At 42.9% G+C, this 23,016-nt stretch overlaps 1 protein-coding gene across 1 annotated transcript in view; it reads right to left on the bottom strand.

Moving 5' to 3' along the window:
* The window catches only part of LOC138759784 (dapper homolog 2-like), a 34,244-nt gene extending 15,175 nt beyond the window's left edge, over nucleotides 1-19,069 (bottom strand). The window contains exon 1 of the mRNA XM_069930371.1: nucleotides 18,696-19,069. Coding sequence (XP_069786472.1) covers nucleotides 18,696-18,926 — 231 coding nt within the window. The 5' untranslated portion in view covers nucleotides 18,927-19,069. The remainder of the gene's footprint in view (nucleotides 1-18,695) is intronic.
* Between the last annotated feature and the right edge of the window lie 3,947 nt (nucleotides 19,070-23,016).

The raw sequence follows: 23,016 nt of genomic DNA, 5'->3' as shown, positions 1-23,016 counted from the left end.
TCCTTTGAGCAATGTGACGACACAAGTGTTGATGTGAGGCCTCTTACACCATTGGAAGTCTATCCGAGCGGCTTTGCAGTTGAATACAAATCTGCAGTCTATCATCCACTCACTGGATTTTTTCCACTGGGAAACATTGCTACCTGCTTCTGCTCAGAATCCTGGAGCAGCTATTCTCTGGCTCCTAGGACTCTGCTCAGAGTTTATGGGTCCCCTTCCCTGTGCAGCAGTTGGTTTCTTCTGTGCTCCTCTCCTACAGACCTCAAAAATATCATCTAATTATTTTATGATTTTAGTTCTTTGCCCCCCTCCCACCCTGCTGAGAATGGCTATACTAGAGGGTAGAAACAGGCCCTTCTGACCCATTTGGCTGTGCCAACCAAAATGTCCTTCCCACACATGTCACACCTGCCCCATATCCCTCTAAACCTATCCATGTATCTCGCAAGTCTATCCACATGCTAAATCCAGCAGGATTACCCACAATCCAAGGAATATGGGTATAATGAGAGATCAATTTGAATGAAGGAAGAAGAAATGTTATTTTACAAGTGCTAGGTCAGTTCTGATCGTAATGGGAAATAATGATAATGAGCCTACTGTCATACACATGGTACAATGTACATTTACACCGAAATTCTTAACTTGATGCAGTTGTATTTACTTCATGGGGGAAAAAAAAACTGCAATAGTGGAAAATGAAGTCTTCATCCCCACCTATTGATGTGATCTGGCGGGATCATTGTCTGAAGAGGGCGCACAAAATGATTGAAGACCCCTTTCTACCCTGCACACAGCATCTTTCAGCTGCTCCCGTCGGGAAGAGATCCAGGAGGATCAGTGCCAGCACCACCAGGCTGAGATACAGCTTCTTCCCATGGGCAGTGAGAATGCTGAACGAACAAAGGAACCGCCATCCAAAACTCTACTATTAATTAACAATATTTATTTGTTTGTATACATTAATTACTTGTCCTGCATATATATTGGTTGTTTGGTTGTGTGTCCCTGTGTTTTGCACAGAGAACACTGTTTCATTGACTTGTACTTGTACAATCAGATGATAATAAACTTGACTTTAATTCATTAAAAGATGATAAATGCAAAAATGGAAAATAAATATTCACAGCTACCAAAGTACAGGAAAGAGTGGCATTACAATAGTGTTTTTTGTGGTGTCGGAGTCTTCCAGTTCCCAGAAACTGTTCTTGATAATAAACTTCTGTCGTCAGTTTGGGTGGCATGGCTACCATAGCGGTTAGCAAAACGCCTATACAACACCAGCGGCGGAATCCCACGCTGTCTGTAAGGAGTTTGTACATTCTTCCCATATCAGCATAGATTTTCCCTGGAGGCTCCGGTTTCCTCCCACCGTAAGAAACATATGGGGGGGTGGGGGTAGGTCAATTGCGTGTTAGGGGCAGCACGGGCTGAAACTGATACTGTGCTGTAGGTCTAAATTTATAAATACAATTTAATACTCTGGCAGTGTGGCACACACTCAGGGTTGCACAGAAATGTCAGCCGAGAATTTGGCCTCATGTCGCATAAGGAGCCCAGTACCCACATAATCTACTGACTCAAGAGTCAAGGGACCATCCCACTGCAGAACCCATCTGACAGGATCCAACTGCGTGTCAGGCCCAAGTGGGGGGAGGGGGGCAGTGGGGTAGAGGCTTTCCATTGCAGGACTCCTATTCTTCACCCTCCAACACACCAAGAGCATGTTTCTCTGGCATTGCAGCGGTGTGGAAAATGTTCCAGGAGCCAGGATGGGGCCAGAGTGGTTCGGAATGGGCAGTTCTGGGCTCCACACCCTAGGGAGGATACACTGGAGGGACCATAAGACAAAGGAGCAGAAATAGGCTATTCAGCCCATCAGGTCTGCCCCGCCATTTAATCACGAGCTGATCCATTTTCCCACTGAGCCCCACGTCCAGCCTTCTCCTCACAATCTTTGATACCTGGCTAATCAAGAACCTAGCAACCTCTTCCTAAAATAGACCCAAGGTGAAATGACCTCCTCAACACCTGTCACAACAAATTCCACAGATTTACCACCCGCAAGCTAAAGAAATTCCTCCCCATCTTAGACCAAGTGTCAAAACCGAGCACGCAGCTCATTCCACACTCCCACTCTCTGCATGAAGAAGTTCCCCCTAATATTCACTTTCAACTTTTTCCCTTAACCCATCTCCTCATTTATTTTATCTCACCTGAAATCAGAGAAAAAAACCTACTTGCATTTACCCTATCTATGCCCCATATAATTTTAAATGCCTCTATCAAATCTCCCCTCATTCTTCTGTGCTCCAGAGAATAAAGTCCTAACCTCATTAACCTTCCCCTGTAACTCAGTTCCTCAAGTCTGAAGTTTCCACGGTGACTAGCAAACTGGAGATTATGGGATATGGCGCATTTATCTGCAGGACACCAATACTCCCGGGTGTGTACAGTTGAGAGACCAGGGGAGAGTATTCAAGGGAGATTATTGTTTCAGAAATTTTAACTGTTATCAATCTCTTTCCCCAGATGAAACTACTCAATGAGATGGAAAAAAAAGGATGAAGTTACCCCCGAGAAGACAGCCTGTAAAGTGATTTATTTTCACTAGGTCTTGTTTATAGTTTTGCAATGACCCGAATCCACTTTAAGAATTGACTAATGCATAGCCAAAGCATCCCAGTCTAGACACTCCTGATTCATGGCTCCGGGTCAGAGAAACTGTCCTGAAGATATACAATGGTCATTGATAATTTAGAACATCACTAAGATCTCGTTTCAGCCATCTCCAAAAAAACAAAGCCATTAATCGTGATTATGTGATGAGAGTGTATTTAGTTTCCTAGAATTACAGCCTTTGAAATGCTCATGCAGAAAGGGAGAGAGAGAGAGGGAAAGCGTGCAAGAGAGCGAGAGACAGTGACAGCGAGAGGGAGTGAGAGAGAGAGCGGTGTAGAAAGAAATGGAGGGAGAGAGGGATCAGCAAGAAGACGGGTGTGGTGAGAGAGGGCAAAGAGGCAGTGGAAGGGAAAGAGAAAAAAGATTTGGATGGAGAGTAAATTGGGGAGAGAGAGAAGGAAAACAAGAGAGAAAGGGGATAGAATGAAGGTGAGGAAGAGAGAGAAAAAGCTTGATGAAAAATAAAATAAGCCGAAAGGGAATGAAGCACATTCATTAAAAAATCCCCAGAGTTAAACAGAAAAGTCTGAGGACATTCTGATTGTAGTGGAATACACAAGAGTGTTGGAGAAACTCAGCAGGTCACACAGAATCCATAGGAAGTGAAGAGTAACCAATGTTTTGGGCCTGAGCCCTTTGTCAAAGCAGGCAGGAGCCTTAATAAAAAGGCTGGAGAAAGAGAGGAGAGGAGAGGTGGGAGGAAGTGTCAGAAGCTAACACGGTCTGTTCTTGCTGCTACCATCGGGAAAGAGGTACAGGTTCCACAAGACCCCACACCACCAGGTTCAGGAACAGCTGCTACCCCTCCACCATCAGACTCCTCAATGACAAACTCAATCAGGGACTCAATATTGTACAGTCAGTTTGTTTACATTCGTTATCTGTTTACAGTTCTTTATTTGTTTACATGAATACACTATTTAGCTTTTTTTGCTCTTCCAATAAGTAATAATTCTGCCTGGCCCACAGGCAAAAGAATCAGAGTTGTACGTGATGTCGTCTGACAATAGATCTGAAATCGGAGGTAACAGGTGGATATAGGTGGGAGGGCGAAGAGAAAAAAAAGCTGAGAAGTGATGGGGGTGGGGGGGTAACTCTCTGAATGGAGAAGGAAGGGGCTTGCCTATTTAAGGGTGAATTTTTTTAAAAATTTCGACACAACAGTTACAAGCCATTTTGGTCCATGAGTCCTTGCTGCCCAATTTACACCCAATTAACCTATACCCGCGGTAGGTTACGGAGGGTGAGATAAAACCCATGCAGACAGGGGAGAACATATAAACTCCTTACAGACCACATGAGATTCAAACAAGGGCCTCGATCGCTGGGTCTGTAAAGGTGTTGCACTAACCACTATGCCAACCTTGCCGCCCCGAAATGTAGAGAGATGTCCTCTCCCAGACATTGGTCAACCTATGGACAGAAAAATGTTGGAGACAAAAATGTAATATACTCAATATGGTCTTGGGTGTAGTTCTTCGAGATGGAGGGATTGGGAAATGGATAGAAACCAAGAACAGGGCTCTGAATGTGATGGTCAGTCAAGATCACGTGGAATTGTTTTGGTGCAAACGGCCAAATTGGCTATTCCTATTCCAATGGTTCTACACCAACTTTCTAGGTGAATGTTAGCGGGTATCAAAGCCAGGTCTTCAGGGGGTCCATCAGAGTCTTGAACACCAGGAACAGGCCCATTGGCCCAATGTACCGCTGGCCAATCAGCAATCTCCTTTTACCGAAAGCCACACCCCACTGACCAGGCCCACAAGCCTGAGCATGCATTGCCATTGGCTGGCTCCAGTCATTGGCTCCTGCACAGCAGAGCGAGGCATATTTAAGTCTGAGTGGGCTTTTTCTTGCTCGCTTCCTCCCTTCACTTGACGATGCTTCTGCTCCCAGCCTTGATCGTGGTCGCCTCAGTAGACGCTGTTCGTGAGAATCTCAGGAAACGGGACACTGTGTCCCCTGAGGCTAGCCAGGGTATCCCAGTGTACGAAGATATTGGAGCAGAACCACAGTCCTCCGTATTCCCCAGAGTGGAAGACTGAAATCCCCGCAGGAAGCATATTCCCTCTGAGTCTAGCTCGCAGGGAATCCTCCACTCTTGCCTCCCACTCCACTGAGCCCCTTCCTTCCCCAGCAGGTCCCACAGTTTGGGTGCAAGTTAACACGAGTGTGCGGGTCCTTGTAAGAGTTGTAAGGTAAAACATCATGAGATGGGAATGTGTAGGGAGTTACCCTGTACAGGGCAGTAACAAGAAGGGGAGGTGTCCTTGTACTCCTGTTAGGTAAAACATCATGAGATGGGACCGGAGAAGGAGTCACCCAGTACTAAGGAGTAACAGAATGCATCCTTGTACTTACAAGATAAGAGAGACATTGATGGATTGAGAGGCAGGAAGCTAGCAGGGAAAGGATAGCAACAGTTTAAGAGAGACATTGATGGATTGAGAGGCAGGAAGCTAGCAGGGAAAGGATAGCAACAGTTTTAGTCATTGGACAAGTAATGATATGATGATGTTCTAAGCATGTATCCAAGGGTATAAAAAATCACCATTTTGCTGATAACGGCAGAATGCATTCTCCGACTAACTTGGTTGGTCGCAAGTGTTACAATCCGGTAATAAAGAACAAAGAACCCTGATTTCGACTCAGCCTGGTGTTTGTCTCACTCATTCATGAACAAAGCAGACCTAACAGAGTGTGTGTGCAGCGGGAGGGCTGTTGCACTGCTCTGCAGATTGATCAATAAAATCATGTATTGTGATCCGAGTCTTGCTTTCTGTGGCACCCCAAAAACTCTTCAATAGTAACTTGGACCCATTTTGTCCAAGTTACTATTCTGGACTAGTCCCATGTGCCTGCATTTGGCCCATTTGAATCCTTGTTGACTTAGATGATTCCTCTGCCACAACCACCTCCCCACCCCACCCACCCCCCCACCCCAAGGATTGGTAGGTGCCAGATAAGTGAATTTTCTGGCTGCTTGAGACAGTGTGTCTGCGTGGGTTTCCCCCAAGGGCTCCAGTTTCCTTCCACCCTTCAAACCAGGGGTGTAGGTTAATTGGGTGTAAATTGGGCGGCACAGGCTCGTGGGCCAAAATGGCCTATTACTGTGTTGTATGGCTAAATTAAAAAATGAACAGTGGTGGATTGGAACCCAGGTCTCTGATGGTGTAGCATTGTTGTGCTACCCAAGCCACTAAGATTGAATGCGGAGTAGGTTTATATACACCAGCACAAACCTGTGGGCCAAAGGACCTGTACTGTTTCACTTTCTATGAAATGGAGGCACAACATACAAAACAGGGGATCAGGCAATAAGTGGTCAACATTTCAGGCTATTAAAAAAAATCCTCGATGGTAATAGGAAGAACCAGTTGGACATCCAAAAGGATGGGAGTCATTGGGGAAGGAGCCCAGGTGGTGATAGGTGAACACAGGCGAGAGGGACAAGAAAAGAGCTGAGAGGTGATGGGGGAAGGGGCTGAGAAAGATGCTCTCCAATAGGGGGGGGGGGGAGCAGAAGAGAGACAGGTAGGAGTTAGCAGGAGAGGGGAAGTAGTCAGAAAGGGATGGCTGGGGGAGGGGCGGGGGGAGGGAGAAGGAAAACAGGTGGGAAGAAGCCGATACTGATGCCTGCCTGGTGGTGCTGTTCTGATTTATTGCCTCAGCCTGGCAGTACTTGTATGTTGTGCCAGGGACATGCATGTCAGTGTGGGAGGAGAACTGGAGGCTCTGATGCCCATCAACACTGGTTTGTGCAAGGGTGTGTCCAGCACAGGCTATACTCCCAAAATGGACTCACGTGATCTAGCTTGGAGACAAAAGCCATTGCGAGATTTCTGGCCAGTTGGCATGAAGGGTCTAGAAGAGCAGGAAAGCTAACCCCCAAAATTTAGTCACACAACCTCAAAATAGGCCTTTCAGCCTATCAAATCTGTGCCTACTGTCAACCACCCATTGAAAATAATGCTATATTAATCCCAATTAATTCTGTTCACATTTCCATCATCTCCCCCCAGATTCACCTACTCTGTTCTGGTCACCTCATTACAGAAAAATATGGAGGCTATGGTGAGGTGCAGAGGAGACTGGAAAATAAGTCTTAAGAGGCAAGGTTAGCAGAGCTGGGACTTTTCTCTTTAGAGTGAAGGAGGATGAGAGGAGACATAATAGGTCTACAAGATTGAGAAATTATATGGTGGACAACCTAGGACAGGAGTAGCAAACACCACATGACATCTGTAGAAGGTGAGGAGAGGAAAGGTGTCACTGGTAAGGTTTTTTTTAAATATAAACACAGAGTGGTTGGTGCCTGGAATGCATTGCCAGGGGTGGTGTTGGAAGCTGCAACAGTAAGTACATTGAAAAGACTCTTAGGTACACAGATGTAAGGAAAATAGAGGGTTGATGGGTGTGTGGTAGGGAAGGTTTAGTTTGTTAAGTAAGTTTATAGAATTTTTAAACCTATAAATTTAGACATGCAGCAGGGCAATAGGCCCTTTCGGCCCAAATGACCTCCAAGTCTGGTACGATTTTGAACAGTGGATGGGAACCAGAGCTCCCAGAGGAAACCCATGCAGATGTGGGCATAACAGACAAACTCTTTACAGACAGCGCTGTAACGGCACTGCTGCCCTATGCAATTCTAGGCATTAAATGGCTGCCACCTTCAGAGCATTTACGACACTTCAAAGCATTTCAGGAGGTTAGGGCAAGACCCTCCTGTATTAAACAATTTCCAGTAACTGTCCCAACCCACCAAGATCAGGCATTGGAGGGCAGAACACTGCCCTGGCATCGATCAGTGCCCCCAAAGGGAGGGCAAGGCCATTGCAAATGACTCCACCACCGAGCCAAACGTTGCAGGACAGAAAGGAAATGACACCTTCAAGAAGCACATTAGTCTGATCCAGGAATGAATGGGTTGCCGTAAGAATGCGCAAAAATGCTGAAGGAACTCAGCCCATCTCGCGGCGTCCACAGAAGCCCTTCAAGGAAGAAGCAAAGAACAGGAAGGTGTCAGAATAAGAAGATTGGCAGGGTGAGTCCAGACTAACAATTGGATACAAGAGGAGAATTGAGTTTGGCTCTATGAAAGGAGACAGAGTTGGGGAAAAGGCGACAGGGGGAAGAAGGGGTGAGGTGCTTTAATGGAAACTGGAGAAGTCAATGTTCTTCCTCCAGTTTGCAGGTGGTCTCAGTCTGACAGCACATGAGACCATGTCAGGAAAGCAATGGGACGGGGAAATTGAAATGGGAGACCATGGGGAAATCAACGCTGTTGCGACGGACAGAGCCAAGGTGCTCAACAAAGCGATCTCCCAGACTGCGCCCACTTTCACCGACCACAATGGGAACATCAGATGCAGTAGGTAACCCCTGCAGATTCACAAGTGAAATGTTGCTGCATTTGGAAGGACGGGTTGGGGCCCCGAATAGTGGTGAGGGAGGAGGTGTGGGTGCAAGTGGAGCTGGATACACACAGTTAACTGGAACCTGTCAGTCTTCAGTATTTTAATTAGGTAGAGCCAGCCAGGGAGGGAGGTTTGCCTCGAAGGCAAATGTTCCCTGTCTGCCTTTAATTAACAGCTACACCCGTTTGCCAAGGTCATTCCCTCCTCTTCAATACCCCATTCTTCTCTCAGCATCTCGCACCATTTCCTAAACATCTCTATTTTTTTAATATAAAAAGTCTTTATCATTAAAGCCAATCTCTGGTGAACAGTCAGCCCTCAGATGATCTGAAATATTTCACACTCTCCCTCCCTCCCACTTGGATGGCTGCCAGGAGAGATGGTGCCCTCTCACAGCCGTAGAGAAACACAGCCCTTCAGCCCATCAAGTCCACGCTGACATTTAAACTGCAGGGTGCCTGGAGACTGGCTCACAGGAACCAGGATTCGAGAGGGCGCTGAGGGCACAAGGGGCTCCTGAAGGGCCTCGAGGACCAAAAGCTTCCTGATTGTTTCGGAGGTTGGGATCTGGAGTTCCAGCTGCCGAGGACTGAACGGGAGGCTGTGCGACTGCAGACATGCTGGAGGTGAATCCACGGACACTCAAGTGTCTCTGACGGGACCCTTTGTTTCTATTTCTCTCATTATGGGGGTGTTGGGCAATGCTAAAGATGACTCTTTGCCTTTATGGCAGACAAATGTTGCAGTAATATTATACCTTTGTATTTATTACAACAATGAAATGAACTCTGAAACACCCTTCACTAATCCTGTTATTCTGAGGTGAAACACCAAAGTCTGCAGACATTGTGATTGTAGAAGAGCTCAGGCCCGAAACAGCCGTTATATATTTTTACCTCTTATGGATGCTGCGAGACCCGCTGAGTTCCTCCAGCATTCGTTTTCCGATGTTTCTCTCCCCACATTCCCATCAATTCCCTCCCTCATGTTTCTAATATTCCGTTAGCCAATACAATTTTTAAATGATTCGCTGTTTTGAAAGCTTCCCTGGCCATTTAATTTCTATTTACCTTTATTTGAAAAAGTGTTTTCAGATTGACATTCCACACCATCTTCCTACACACTAGGGTGCGGTGGGGGAGCCAATTAACCAAGCCACACGCATTTGGGATGCGAGTGGAAACCAGGCGCGTGAGCGCAGGGGGAGCGTGCAAACTCCACACTCCGTGGGTCAGGACTAAACTTCTACTGGCTTTGCCACTGCCCTGCTAAGTCACGGAGTCGCACAGCAGGGATACAGCCCAACTCGTCCATGACGATGGCCGTCCATCTGTTAAACAAGAAGCAAAAGCACAAAGCTGGAGGAACTCAGCAGGTCAAGCAAAAATGAAGAATTATAACTAAAGTTTTGGGCTTGAACCCTACATCAAGATATGAAAAGATGTAGGCAGGTGCCCGAACAGAATGGTGGTGGGGGGAGAGCTCAGTCCCACAACCAGGAGGTGAAAGCTGGATAAGGGAGGGAGGGCACACCAGCAAGCAGGGGGAGGAGGTTCTTTATCTTTGCTACGCTGTTTAACCTGCTGAATTTCTCCAGCATTGTGTTTTTACTTCAACAACGATGTCTGCAGACTTGCGTGTTTTACCTCAGTTAAAGAAGAAAATCTGCAGTTGCTGGGATCAAGCCCGAAACATTGGTTATGTATCTCTGCCTTTGCTACGTCAAGGATACTGTTTGACCTGCTGAGTGTCTCCAACATGTGTTTTTACTGGGGTCAAGTGCAGTACACGTGCTGGAGACACTCAGCAGGTCACACAGCATCGACAGGAAGTAAAATCCATCAACTCTCACTCATTGACCCTTGGATTAAAAAGTTTGGGGTTGAGGTTTCTCTCTCCTGTCCTGCTCATTCCACATAACCAGACTGATCATTATTATTGGGGGTTTGTGGCCTGCAAATTGGCTGCCACTGTTTCTGCATTATAAAAGGGAACCGGTCTGTTTACCAAAAGAACATGTACCATCCAGGTCTTTAAAGATTTCCAATTAAATAAATTTACATTTCTATTGCACCTTTCACAGGGTTGTCAGAGACTATAGGTACTTCTACACAGCCACTGAACAGTAGAACATTTCAGGAATATTCTGCTCCTGTGGCAGTGTAAAAATTAATTATGTAAATTCCATCCCGCAATTTTTCCACTGGGACCCCTACACATTTTTACAGAGCGGCTGCAGAGTAAATTGACCGCGGCCACTCTGTAAGCAACAGGCCTAATGAATACAACATCCCCCGCCCCCCCCCCCCCACCCCCGACAAAATCCACAACACAGGAAGGCTGTATAAAAGTGTCCTTGTGTAAACGACCATATTGGGACACATCAGAGGTAAGTATGTTCATATTTTTCAGAATAATTCCAAAGTTTCTGCGTAAAAAAAAAAGCCAGTTGTGGAAGCTTTGAAGTGAAAATCCAAATGCTGCACAGATGGCAAAGAGGAGATGAGCGAGTGCATTGGGCCAAGTCCCTTTCCTCTGCTCATGGAATCTTTTATCAAGCTTTTATTTTTTTAACATACAAGCGATAGTTTTTTCCATCAGTAATTTTCCAGGGTGGCCGTTCACACTGGAATGACCAGAAGGCCAAAAATTCAGATGCTGTACTGGTAGAAGGAGAAGTGGATTTTGTTCCAAGATTGGGGCCAGTCATTTAAATCTGAGGCACGCAGAGGGGCAGAGCAAACCCTTGGCTATCTCCTCCTGAGAGGATGGTGAAGGTGAGCTCATTGGGAATATTGAAAGTGGTGGCAAGTGGCTTTATTTGGGGGGGGTGGGGAGGAAGATCAAGCAACTGAGGAAGGAGTCTGCAGAGAAGAGGCAAGGCGTACATTGTGGGTGGAACGACCTGTTCCTGTGCTGAACTCCTCTCAGGGCTAATAGTATGGGCAGAGAAAAGCTGGAGGCAATAAACAGGTCAAGCAGGGAAATGAACAGCCAGCATTTCGGGTGCTTCCCTTTCTCATATTAAATGCAGGGACGATTCCTGATCTATTTTCTGATGTTCTTATCACACCACAAACATCTTATTTAAAACAGCAGTTGCACCTCTAGTAGCAACCCAGAATTTTGCACTCTTTTTCAGAAAGATTTTTAACCCTACAAATTCTTGCCAAGGACCAATAATTACCCTTTACTTCATTTTTAAAACTTTATTTATTTGAAGAATCATTAATATTAATCCTGAGTACATTCCATAAAGAAAATTTTGAGTATACATTAAAAAAATTAGTATTTTTTTAAAAAAAAACAAGACAACTAAAATTAAATCCCCACCCCCTCAGCCAACTCTCTTAAGGAGAGCTAAAAATATATAAACAGAAACTAAAAGTATATAAATAAATCAAAATATATCTAAATGCATATATTCCAAATATGGTAACCACTTATTAACAAAAATAATTGTCATGTAGATCATATGTAATTTCTTCCATAACAACACAAGCTTTCAATTCATTCTGTCATCGCATTATATTAATCACTATATTATCTTTCCAAGTACTTGCTATACATTTTCGAGCTACAGACAATGCTAAATATATAAATGCAATTTAAAATTTATCCAACCCTAATCCCTTTAAAGGAATCATATAACCCATTAAAAAGATAGATGGATCTAATGGTAACTTAAAATTATATATTTTTTCCAAAATTAACTTAATTTCATCCCAGAATGGTTGTACATACATACAAGACCAGACAGCATGTAAAAAAGTTCCAGTACATACACATCTAAAACAAGAATCCGAATTACTAAAACCATATTTTTTCAATTTCTCTGGTGTTAAATACAACTGATGTAGAAAATTATAATTAACCATTCCATACTGCACATTCGTCAATTTAGTAACACTACCATGACACGTATCTGCCCAGGAATCTTCAGGAAAAACAAAAGCTAAATTATTTTCCCATTTAAGCTTAGACTTCTCCCATTCCAACTTATCCATATTGTCTTGTAATACTTGATACATAACAGAAATATAACCCTTTTTTGGTATAGAAGAAATCAAAGACTTGAATTCCGTCAATACAGGTAAAATCATCTTTCTACCATACATATTTTTCACCAAAGATCAAACTTGATAATAAACAAATAAGGAATTTTCAGCAATATCAAAATGCTCTTTCAATTGAGTAAAGGAAAGAAACTGACCTTCTACAAAACAATCCTGTAATGTTTTTAGGTCCTTAAAATTCCAACTCTTTAAATAACTATTAAACATTGAAAAAAGGAATAAGCTGATTATTGTATAATGGAGTTAGAATTGACAATTTACCTTTTGATCCTAAAATCTTTTTTTTAATCCATAATTTTAATAAATGTTTTAATATCGGCATATTATATTCCCTCAACAAATTTACATTCCATCGAAATATAAATTGATACACATCAACTTCAGGAATACAGGCCATCTCAACTTTAGCCCAACTTAGAGGCTGATCCAAATCCATCAATCAATCTACTAATAAATTTCAACTGGGCTGCTTCATAATAATTTTGAAAATGAGGTAATTGAAGCCCACCTAACGCATACTTCCAAGTAAGTTTATTTAATGCTCCCCATGGTAGTTTACCTTTCCATAAAAATTCTCTCGTCACTTTATTTAAATCCTGAAATAAACTCTATGAAACAGAATATGGTATTGATTGAAATAAATATTGAATACGAGGAAAAATATTCATCTTAATACAATTAATTTGACCAATTAAAGTTAATGGAAGATCTTTCTACTTAATTAGATCTGCTTTAATCTTTTTTAATAATGGAACATGATTCAACTTATATAAAAATTGATACTCAGTATTTACAATTATTCCTAAATATTTAATTTTATCAGACCACTTCAATTTTATAAAATTTTTATACTCTGAATAATCTCCTTCTCCAACTGGTAAAATTTCACTTTTATCCCAATTAACTTTATATCCAGATAATGTTCATAATGTAATAAACATTCCCGTAAATGTGGCAATGATTGTTCTGGGTTTGTTAAATATATCAAAACATCATCTGCAAACAAATTAATCTTATACTCTTCATCCCAAACTCTCATCCCTCTTATCTGTTCATTCTGCCTTATTGTTTGAGCTAATGGTTCAATAGCCAATGCAAACAGGGCTGGTGACAATGGACAACCTTGTTGAGTTGAACGTGTCAATTTAAACGATGATGAAACTTGACCACTTGTCACCACCCTAGCAGTCGGGTTCGTATATAAAGCTTTAACCCAACCAATAAAAAAAGAGCCAAATTTAAACTTCTATAGTACTTTAAATAAAAAATCCTATTCAACCCTATCAAAGGCTTTTTTCGCATCAAGCTGCTGTCAATATGCATTGACCAAACTGATCAATCAATCGAAGAATATTATCTGAAGCATTTCTTTTAATAAAACCTGTCTGATCAACATGTATCAATTTAGGTAAATACTTGGCAAGTCGATTTGTTCACATTTTTGCTATTATTTTATAATCAACATTCAATAAAGAAATAGGTCTATATGAAGACACTCTCAACAGATCTCTATCTTTTTTCAGGATTACAGTAATTAAAGCACGAGAGCAAGATTCTGGTAACTCAGTGTTCACTCACTTGTTGTAATATCTCCCCGAACACCAAAGATAAATCTTCATAAAAAGTTTTATAAAATTCCACCGAAAACCCATCATCACCTGGAGACTTCCCATTGGGCATTTCCAACATAGCCGCCTTAATCTCTAATTCTCTAAATGGAGCTTCCAGATCCATAACATCTTCCTCTTCTAATGCTGATAACGTTAACATAGATAAATAAGAATCAATAGAACCACTATCCTGTTTCCCCTCAGAAGTATATAATTTTTTATAAAATGAATAGAACTGGTCATTAATTTCCTGAGGTTTATAGGTGACTGTTGAATTCTTTTTTATAGTATTAATAATCCATGAAACCTGTTCCTTCTTTAACTGCCATGCAAGTACTTTATGTGCCCTCTCACCCAACTCATAATATCGCTGCTTAGATCGATTAATTAAACATTCAAATTGATATGTCTGCAATGTATTATAACGCAATTTCAATGAAGTCAAAGCCACTTTTTTTTAAATCTTCTGTCATTTCCTTCTGAAATTCCTTCTCCAATTCATCAATTTGCTTTTCTAATTCAAAGCTTTCAACCACATACTGTTTCTTAACTTTAGTGGTATAACTAATAATCTCTCCTCTTAAATAAGCTTTTAACGCATCCCATAACACCAAAACTTTTAACTGAATTAGCATTTTCAGACAAGAAAAAAGTAATCTGTTCTTTAACAAAAATAACAAACTCGAGTTTTTTTTCAACAACATTGTATTAAATCTCCATTTATAAGATGAACGTACCACTTCTGAACTTACATAAGAAAAAAATAAAGAATGATCTGATATAACCCTGCTTTTATATTCAGCCTGTGATACCTTTCCTTGTAAATGTGCCGATACTAACAAAAAAAAATCTATTCTAGAAAATGAATCATGTCGAGACGAATAAAAAGCAAAATCCTTCTCTGTAGGATTAACTCTTCTCCAAATATCCACTAAATTTAAATCCTTCATCAAGGCCCCAATTTGTATCACCATCTTTATACTTTTTGGGGATCTGTCCAACAAAGGATCCAAGACACAATTAAAATCTCCCCCAATTAAAATATTTTCATTAGCTTGATTTAATTAACAAAAAAAAGCATCCGAAATAAAACACTCATCGTTCACGTTAGGTGCATAAATATTAGGCAAAGTCCAAAATTCAGTAAAATTTTTACAATTCACTTTTAAAACCCTTCCAGCATTCCCTTCCACAGTTCGCAACTCAAAAGACAAGTTCTTATGAATTAGAATTGCTACACCCCTTGCCTTAGAAGTAAATGAAGAAAAAAAACATGCCCAACCCAATCTCTCTTCAACTTCAAATGTTCTTTTTCAGTTAAATGTGTTTCTTGTATAAAAAGTAATATCAATTTTCATTTTCTTAATATAAGCTAAAACTCACTTTCGCTTAATCAGATTATTCAACCATTGAACATTAAAAGTTGCAAATTTCAAACTAGACATCTTTACAAACTAACAATATAGTCATTTACTACAAAATATCAATCCCCTTCTAATAAATGAAAACCACTCTCCCTCCCCTAAATATTTTTTAAAAGTATATATAGAAAAATTTTTAATTATTCCCCCCAAAAAAGAAACACTACTCAAAGGTAGTAATGCCCTAAAAAACTGTGTGTGGTAAACCCCACTAGTGGCAGATGACTATCAAAGATTTCAGTGCTTTCCAAACGCCCCTCCACCCCAGCCCAGCCAGAAATACATCATTCACCTTAATACAATTTAATACTGTAAATATATTCAACACAATGACTCCATTCCCAATTATTGTTCCGGGTCTTCAATGTCAATAAAACTTTGTGATAAAACCTCTTTCTTCCCATTTCCATTTGCCTTCTTTATGGGCGATGACAGCGAAACTCTTCCATGTCCACGTAAATCCGGTAATGAATTAGCAAAAACTAATGCATCATGGTCATTCTCAAAAAATTGAGATTGAAAGTTACCATAAAAGGTCTTTAACACAGCAAGATATCGAAAAGCAAATTTATAACCCTTCCGCCACAGCACTTCTTTAGCCAAATTAAACTCCCGTCGTCGCTAATAATTTCTTGACTCAAATTTGCATTAAAAAAACTCTTATTTTGAACCATCATTGGAGATTGACTTTATCGTGCCTTCTTTACTGCCAACCGTAGTATCATTTCTCTGTCTTGATAGTTCAGGCACTGAGCTAAGACCACTCGTGGTAGTTGTCCCGGTAACGGTTTCTTTCGTAACGCTCAATGTGCCCTCTCCAGTACTAGCCCTCCTGAGAAAAACTCTTTACCCAACACCTCGGGGATCCAACTCTTAAAATTTTTTATTGGATCTGACCCTTCAATGTCTTCTGGAAGACCCACAATTTTCACATTATTTCTCCGACTTTGATTTTCCAATGAGTCCATTTTTTTTTTAGTTAATCTTTCTTCTGGATTCCCCGATCCACAAACGAATCTTCCACTTTCTCCATTTTTTCCTTATTACATACAACTTGAACTTTACATTCAAAAAAAGCTGTTTCAATTTTTAAATTTTCTTGCACTGTATCCACCGATTTAATACATTTATTGACATCCCTCTTAAGTGTAGACATATTAGATATTTTAGTTGTCACTTCCAAACACCCTTGAGTCATTTGTTTAGATATATTGTCCATATAATAAGCAATCCCTTCCAAAACTGTACAAACAGATTCCAGTTCCACATCTGGAGGCCTACCTTCTCTAGACTCCACCTCCAATTGTTCCTGTGAACTGCTCCTTAAAGGTAAGTCCTCTTCTTCTTTCAATGTTGTCAGGCCTTTCCCGGTGCGGCTGCAGGTTTGTACACCCGACACAACCCACACAAGATCAATAGTTCATGGACCCTGGAGGCACCGCACATGCCCGGCAAGGACAGGGACTGTGCAGAGGCAGTTTCCAACAACATTCTGCGCGTCCCCAGTTCACCTGACAGCAGCGCGGGCTCAAGGACCCTTCTCTCAGCCGGGTCGCCCTCGCATCCGACATCGCGAACGCGCGAATCAACACCAGCCGAGCTCGTCGACATGTTGGTGCCATCTTGTGGAGACAAAGTTAGCGCAATACTCAGCCTGGCAGGAGTTCTCTGCGCCTTGGAGGTTCCAAACGACAATTCCGTGGCTTCAGCTGGAGAGGTTGGCCTCAATTCTTCAGCACTTTTAAAGGTAGTTTCTTCTGTAATCGAGCTTTCGGTTTTTTTAAACATTAGTTGCCATTGTGAGCCAGTAATGTTCCGAAAAATAAAAACACAACTTTTATTCACTTAGATAAAGTTTCAAGACAGGTGCTTAAAAAACTGGCCGAGGAGGAGTAGGATTGCACGTCTGCCCTCTACATCATCTTGCCACATCCCCCAATTACCCTTTACTTCCTCAAGAACAGCGGTTTTCAACCTTTTTCTTTCCACTCACATACCACCTTAAGTAATCCCTATGCCATAGGTGTTCAGTGATTAATAAGGGATGGCTACTGTTAAACACGGTTTTAATCGTCCCTCATTGACTCGTTATGTGCACGGTTTCAGAACTCCAAATGAAATGGACCAATGACAATTTTTCTCAAGCAAAATATTTCCGTAACAACTGGGTCTAGAGCAGTGATTCTCAACCTTCCCTTCCCACCAAATCCCACCTTAAGCCATCCCTTACTAATCAGAGAGCCCCGATGGAATAGGGATTAGTTAAAGAACCACTGCTCTACCTGCTGAGTTTCTCCAGCGCCTTGAGGGATCGCACAGGAGAACAGAGGCCCTTCGGCCCTCGATGCTGTGCCGGCCCTTACATTCCTTTAACGCAAGCACTTCCCCTCCAAACTAAAACGTGGTGGTTATTTCTCCGGAGCTGCGATGAGGAATGGATGGGGTTGGGGGCTGGAGGAATGCAGAAAGTCGGAGACGCGGGAAGGGGGGGGGGGCGGTTCCGCGGGGAGCTCGGATGTGTATCGCACTCGATGTGGATTCAGGCTCCAACTGTTGAGGGGCTCTCAGCTCCGCTCCGGGGATGGGAGAGATGGTCCGACCCCCGATAAAACCCAGCCCTCTCTCACGTTAAAACAGGTTGCTCCCCTCGTTAACGTGTGGGACGACAGCGGAAAAGAAAAGGTGAAAACTGCGAGATGTCCATTCGGGACATTTCTACTCTCCAATCCCCTTTTCACCGAATCCCACCACTGCAGGTTTTCACAAAACACGAGCACCCCTAACCCTAACCCCCCCCCCCCCCAAGCCCAGCCCAGCCCAGCCCGAACCCCCCCAGCCACGGACAACACCTGAAAGAAAGGTGGTTTCGCCGACAGGACGGGGGAGCTTGAGAAAAAAGCTACTGAACCGACAAGACTCCAGGCAACATCCACGGGTTCTTACACGGACCCTACAAGCGAGAAGGACTTGCATTTCTACAGCGCCTTTCGCCTCCAAACGAGCAACCCCCTGTTGAATTATAAAAGTCTCCCCCCCCCCGCCCAAAAAAAAAGTTTGTTTTAAAAAAGTTTTTAAGTCAAGGAGTTTGGAAAACTTACTATAAAACTCGCAGAGCAGTTTTTAAAGTGTCCACATTGTATGGCTAAACATCTGGAGTCACAGGTTTGATTTAAAAGCTCAAGACAGAGACCAATGGCTATTTTTTAAATAGATATATCTCTGTTCAGCCCCCGTTTCCAGTACTCGTGGACACACCTTTGTCCAGTGTGTTCACAACTCACCCAGCGAAAGGGAAACGTTGGGGTGAAAGTTACCGGTTTCGCAGCGCCAGGATTTGCTGGGTTCTTGGGAGTCACAGCGGGACAAGAACTCAGACCGGCGGGTGGGCTCTGGCCGTGGGGTGCGGGGGGCGTTTAGAGCACAGAGGCTGGAGGAACTGGGCAGGTCAGACCGAATCCGTGGGTCGAGTTGATTATATGTTCTTACCAGTTGCTCTTTGAGGGCGTTCAGGGTGGCCTCCAGCCTCTGTTCCTCGGCGCCGCTCTGAGACGGGGAAGAGTCGCTGCCCAGCGCCCTCCTCACCAGGTCCCTCTGCCTCTCCTTCACCACCTCCAGTTCGCGGAGCCCCGCCAGGGCTGCCTGCAGCCTCTCCCCGGTTCTGCAGCGATCCGAGGCGGCCCAAGGCGCAGGGACGGGTCGGTGCGGTCGATTCAGCATCTTTAACAGCCGAGACTGACAGGGTCTGGAGAGAGAAGGGGGGGTTGGGGGGGGATTGGGCTCTGCAGATTCAACCTAGCGAGACTCAGAGAGAGAGAGGAGGAGGAGGAGGGGTGGAGGTGGGACAGCGCAATTCTTCCAAAGTGCTTGCTTGCCACCAAGTCAAAAAAAGCACCTGATCTATCAGCCCTCCCGTCCCAAATCCATCAGCCAGCCTTCCATTGGTGAGGCCGGATTCACACCCTGAGCGTCATCAGACACTGGGATCTGCCCCGGAGCTCGGAAGTCCCAGCGTGGCTTTGCAAAGCTTTCCTATTCCAAATCAGAAAAAAAAACCCTTGTACAGAACATTACAGCACAGAAAATAGGGCTCTTCGGCCCTTCTAGTCTGTGCCGAACCTTTTTTTGCCCAGTCCCACTGACCTGCCACCCAGTTCCTCCCAAATCTAGTGCCATCTGCCCACACCTCATCTACACAAAGCAAGTTCCCACTCCTGCCAGACGCACCCCGGCCTCTGCAGACTGTCCCACATGGACCATCTCCCAGGTGGGTCTGACCCACTGCTGCAGATGGGAGCAAACAGGAGACACTCAAGGAGGCTGCAGACCCTGCAATCTGAAGCCAAGCACGATCTGGTGGAGAAACTCAGCAGCGTCAGTGGGAGGGAAACAGCGGTAGAGGTTTCGGGCTTTATCGACTCCCTCGGTTCCTCCAGCGGATTGTGTGTTAAGCCCGGGACGTGGCAGGCAAAGCCCTCCTATCGAGAACACTGCTGTCGGAAAGCAGAAGCAATCATCAAGGATCCACATCTCCCAGCACCGTCAGGAAAGAGGTGTAGGTGCCACATGACTCGCACCACCAGGTTCAGGAACCTGTACCATCAGACTCCTCAACGACAAACTCAATCAGGGACTCATTTAAGGACTCTGCACTATTTTTTTTCTTTCCTCCCTGTATTGCACAGTCAGTTTGTTTACATTTCTTTATTTGTTTACATGTATACACTGTGTACAGTTTTTTTTGCATTACCAATAGTAATTCTGCCTCGCCTGCAGGAAGAAGAATCTCAGGGTTATATGTGATATCACGTATGTTCTGGGAACTATCCCTTCACTATCAGACTCCGAAACAACAGACTTAATCAGAGACCCATTTAAGGACTTGTACTTTGCTCATTTATTACTAAATATTTATATTTCTGTATTTACGTTGTCAGTTTGTTCACATTTCTTTGTACAATTTTACAGTTATCGACGATTAGAAATTCTGCCTCGCAAGCAGGATAAAGGGTCTCGGAGTTGTATGTGAGGTCATGTGTGTAATCTGACAATAAATTTGAACTTGAACGAGGGTGTTGCTCCAGATTCCAGTGCCTGCATTCTCTTTTTTTTTTTAATTTTTTATTTTTCACACCATAAATCACATTAGCCATGATATACACTATTTCTTTTTCACACATATACAGTGACTTTTTCTCCCCCCCCCCCTCCCTCCTCCCAAGCCACCCCCCCACCCACCCCTCTCATCCATTTTAGGTATACAATCTAGGTTGCATTAAGCCAGTCAGACAATGTTGTCATTCAACAAAAATACACCAGAAATTCTACTGAGTCCATTCTTTTCTTTCCTTCTCCTTCCATCAACTTAGGTAATGTTTGTCCCCGGTAGGTTTTCGCTATTGTATTTAATGTAAGGCTCCTATACTTGTTCGAATATTTCAATATTATTTCTTAACCTATATGTTATTTTTTCTAATGGAATACATTTATTCATTTAAATTTAGTAGTTTCTTCCTTTTAATTTGGTTATGTATTCCATTAATATTTGAAGTCATATAGTTCAGCGTAGCCCTTTTATATTTTGTTTATCTTCTCTTTCCGTTTTTCCATCATTACCTTTCCTCCTTTTCTATTTCTGTTTTCTTATTTTCAACTCTTTATAAGACAACATTCCTACAACATCCAACATTTTCCTTATTCTCCTATTTCTATCTTATTTATCCCCAATCTCCCCTTCCCTTCCTGAGTTGTCCTTTATCCCTTGTCGGACAACCACATCTCCCCTCTCCATTTGGATTTGCGAATCCACTCGCAAGCGTCAACTGATTTTGCAGTGACCGCTATTTCCCCCCACCCCGCACCCCCAGAAAAGATTTCACTTTTCATATGTCACAAAGGTCACTCTTTTAATTCCCTCCTTATTCTCTCTATTCCATTACCTTCCCTTATTAATTCTTGTCTATACTATCTATATTTTCCTCTAAGTACAGATACATTCACGTATGCACATTGTCTCTATTCACTCATACCTCTTTACCCGCATACATATCAATCGTGATCATTTTTACTCTCATTACCCGTCTTCATCCCTCAGTCTATTTTTGTCTTTACCCACATACGTATCAATCGTGATCATTTTTACTCTCATTACCCATCTTCCTCCCTCAGTCTATTTTTGTAATTGTTCTGCAAGTTTTCGTGCTTCTTCTGGATCCGAGAATAGTCTGTTTTGTTGTCCTGGAATAAATATTTTCAATACCGCTGGATGCTTTAGTATAAATTTATACCCTTTCTTCCATAAAATCGCCTTTGCTGCATTGAACTCTTTTCTCTTCTTTAGGAGTTCAAAACTTATATCTGGATAAATGAAGATTTTTTGCCCTTTATACTCCAGTGGTTTGTTGCCCTCTCTTACTTTTTCCATTGTCTTCTCCAGTACCTTTTCTCTTGTAGTATATCTTAGGAATTTTACTAAAATAGATCTTGGTTTTTGTTGTGGTTGTGGTTTAGAGGCCAATGCTCTATGTGCCCTTTCTATTTCCATTTCTTGCTGTAGTTCTGGATATCCTAGGGTCTTAGGGATCCACTCTTTTATAAACTCCCTCATATTCTTGCCTTCTTCATCTTCCTTAAGGCCCACTATCTTTATGTTATTTCTTCTGTTATAATTTTCCATTGTATCTATTTTTTGAGCTAGTAGTTCTTGTGTCTCTTTAGTTTTTTTATTAGATTCCTCCAATTTCTTTTTTAAGTCTTCTACCTCCATTTCTGCTGCTACTGCCCGCTCTTCCATCTTGTCCATTTTCTTTCCCATTTCTGTTAAGGTCATCTCTATTTTATTCATTTTCTCTTCTGTGTTGTTTATTCTTTTTCTTAAATCCTTAAATTCCTGTGTTTGCCATTCTTTAAATGACTCCATGTATCCTTTAATAAGAGCAAGTATATCCTTTACCTTGCCTTTCCCTTTATCTATTTCACTGTACTCTTCCTCTTCCTCTTCTTCTTCCTCTGGGTTGACCATCTGTTGTTTCTTTGGTGCCCTTTCCTCCTCTTCTTTCTTGTTTCCATTGTCTTCTGTGGGCTCTTCTTGCTGCAGGTGTTCTGCAGCTGTCGTTGCCGGCTGTGGAGATCGACTCCCCAGCTGGTCCCCCCTCCCGTCGGTGTGTTTTTTTTCATTCGCATCGCGCATGCGCGATACTTCGCGCATGCGCGGTTGCGCACTTTTACTCGGCTCTGCGAGCCATTTTTGTAGTCCATTATTTACCGACCTGAGGGAGCGGGTTTCTCTCTCCGCAGCGGGCCTCTTTGGACAGGTAAGGCCTTCATCTTTTTCCTCCTTTGTCTTCTCTTCCTCTCTTCTTACCGTTGCTTTCGATTTTTCTTTTTTTGTCGCCATCTTCTTTCCACCTTTATACTCACTTTTCTGTAACTTTTATTTCCGTGCCTTTGTGTTTTCCTTTGTTTTTCCCGACTTTTCTCCAGTGCCTGCATTCTCCAGGGTGCTTCCACCAGGGCAGAGACTGTCTCAGCAGAGCCGACCGATGGGTTGCTGTCGGATTGCCGGCAGTATCTTTTTCTCGTGGATCTAGAAGATTCCACAATCTCACTAAAGGAGACCTCCCACTCCTGAGCCTCACTTCAACATGACTGGAAATCGGTTACCTGATCATACTTGGTCTTTGTGGCAGGTGCTGGGCACAGACTGGCGCCCATGTCTCCTTTGTTTCCCCATTTCAAAGAACTTCATTGACTGCCACATCCTAGAGCCACAAAAGACATGTTATTAAACTGTCGCCCTCCTTATTGGTCA

This window comes from Narcine bancroftii, chromosome 4 (genome assembly GCF_036971445.1).
Source record: "Narcine bancroftii isolate sNarBan1 chromosome 4, sNarBan1.hap1, whole genome shotgun sequence".
In the NCBI taxonomy this organism is placed as follows: Eukaryota; Metazoa; Chordata; class Chondrichthyes; order Torpediniformes; family Narcinidae; genus Narcine; species Narcine bancroftii.
The sequence above is the reverse complement of the archived record's forward strand: the minus strand, read 5'-3'. Positions and strand labels throughout refer to the sequence as shown.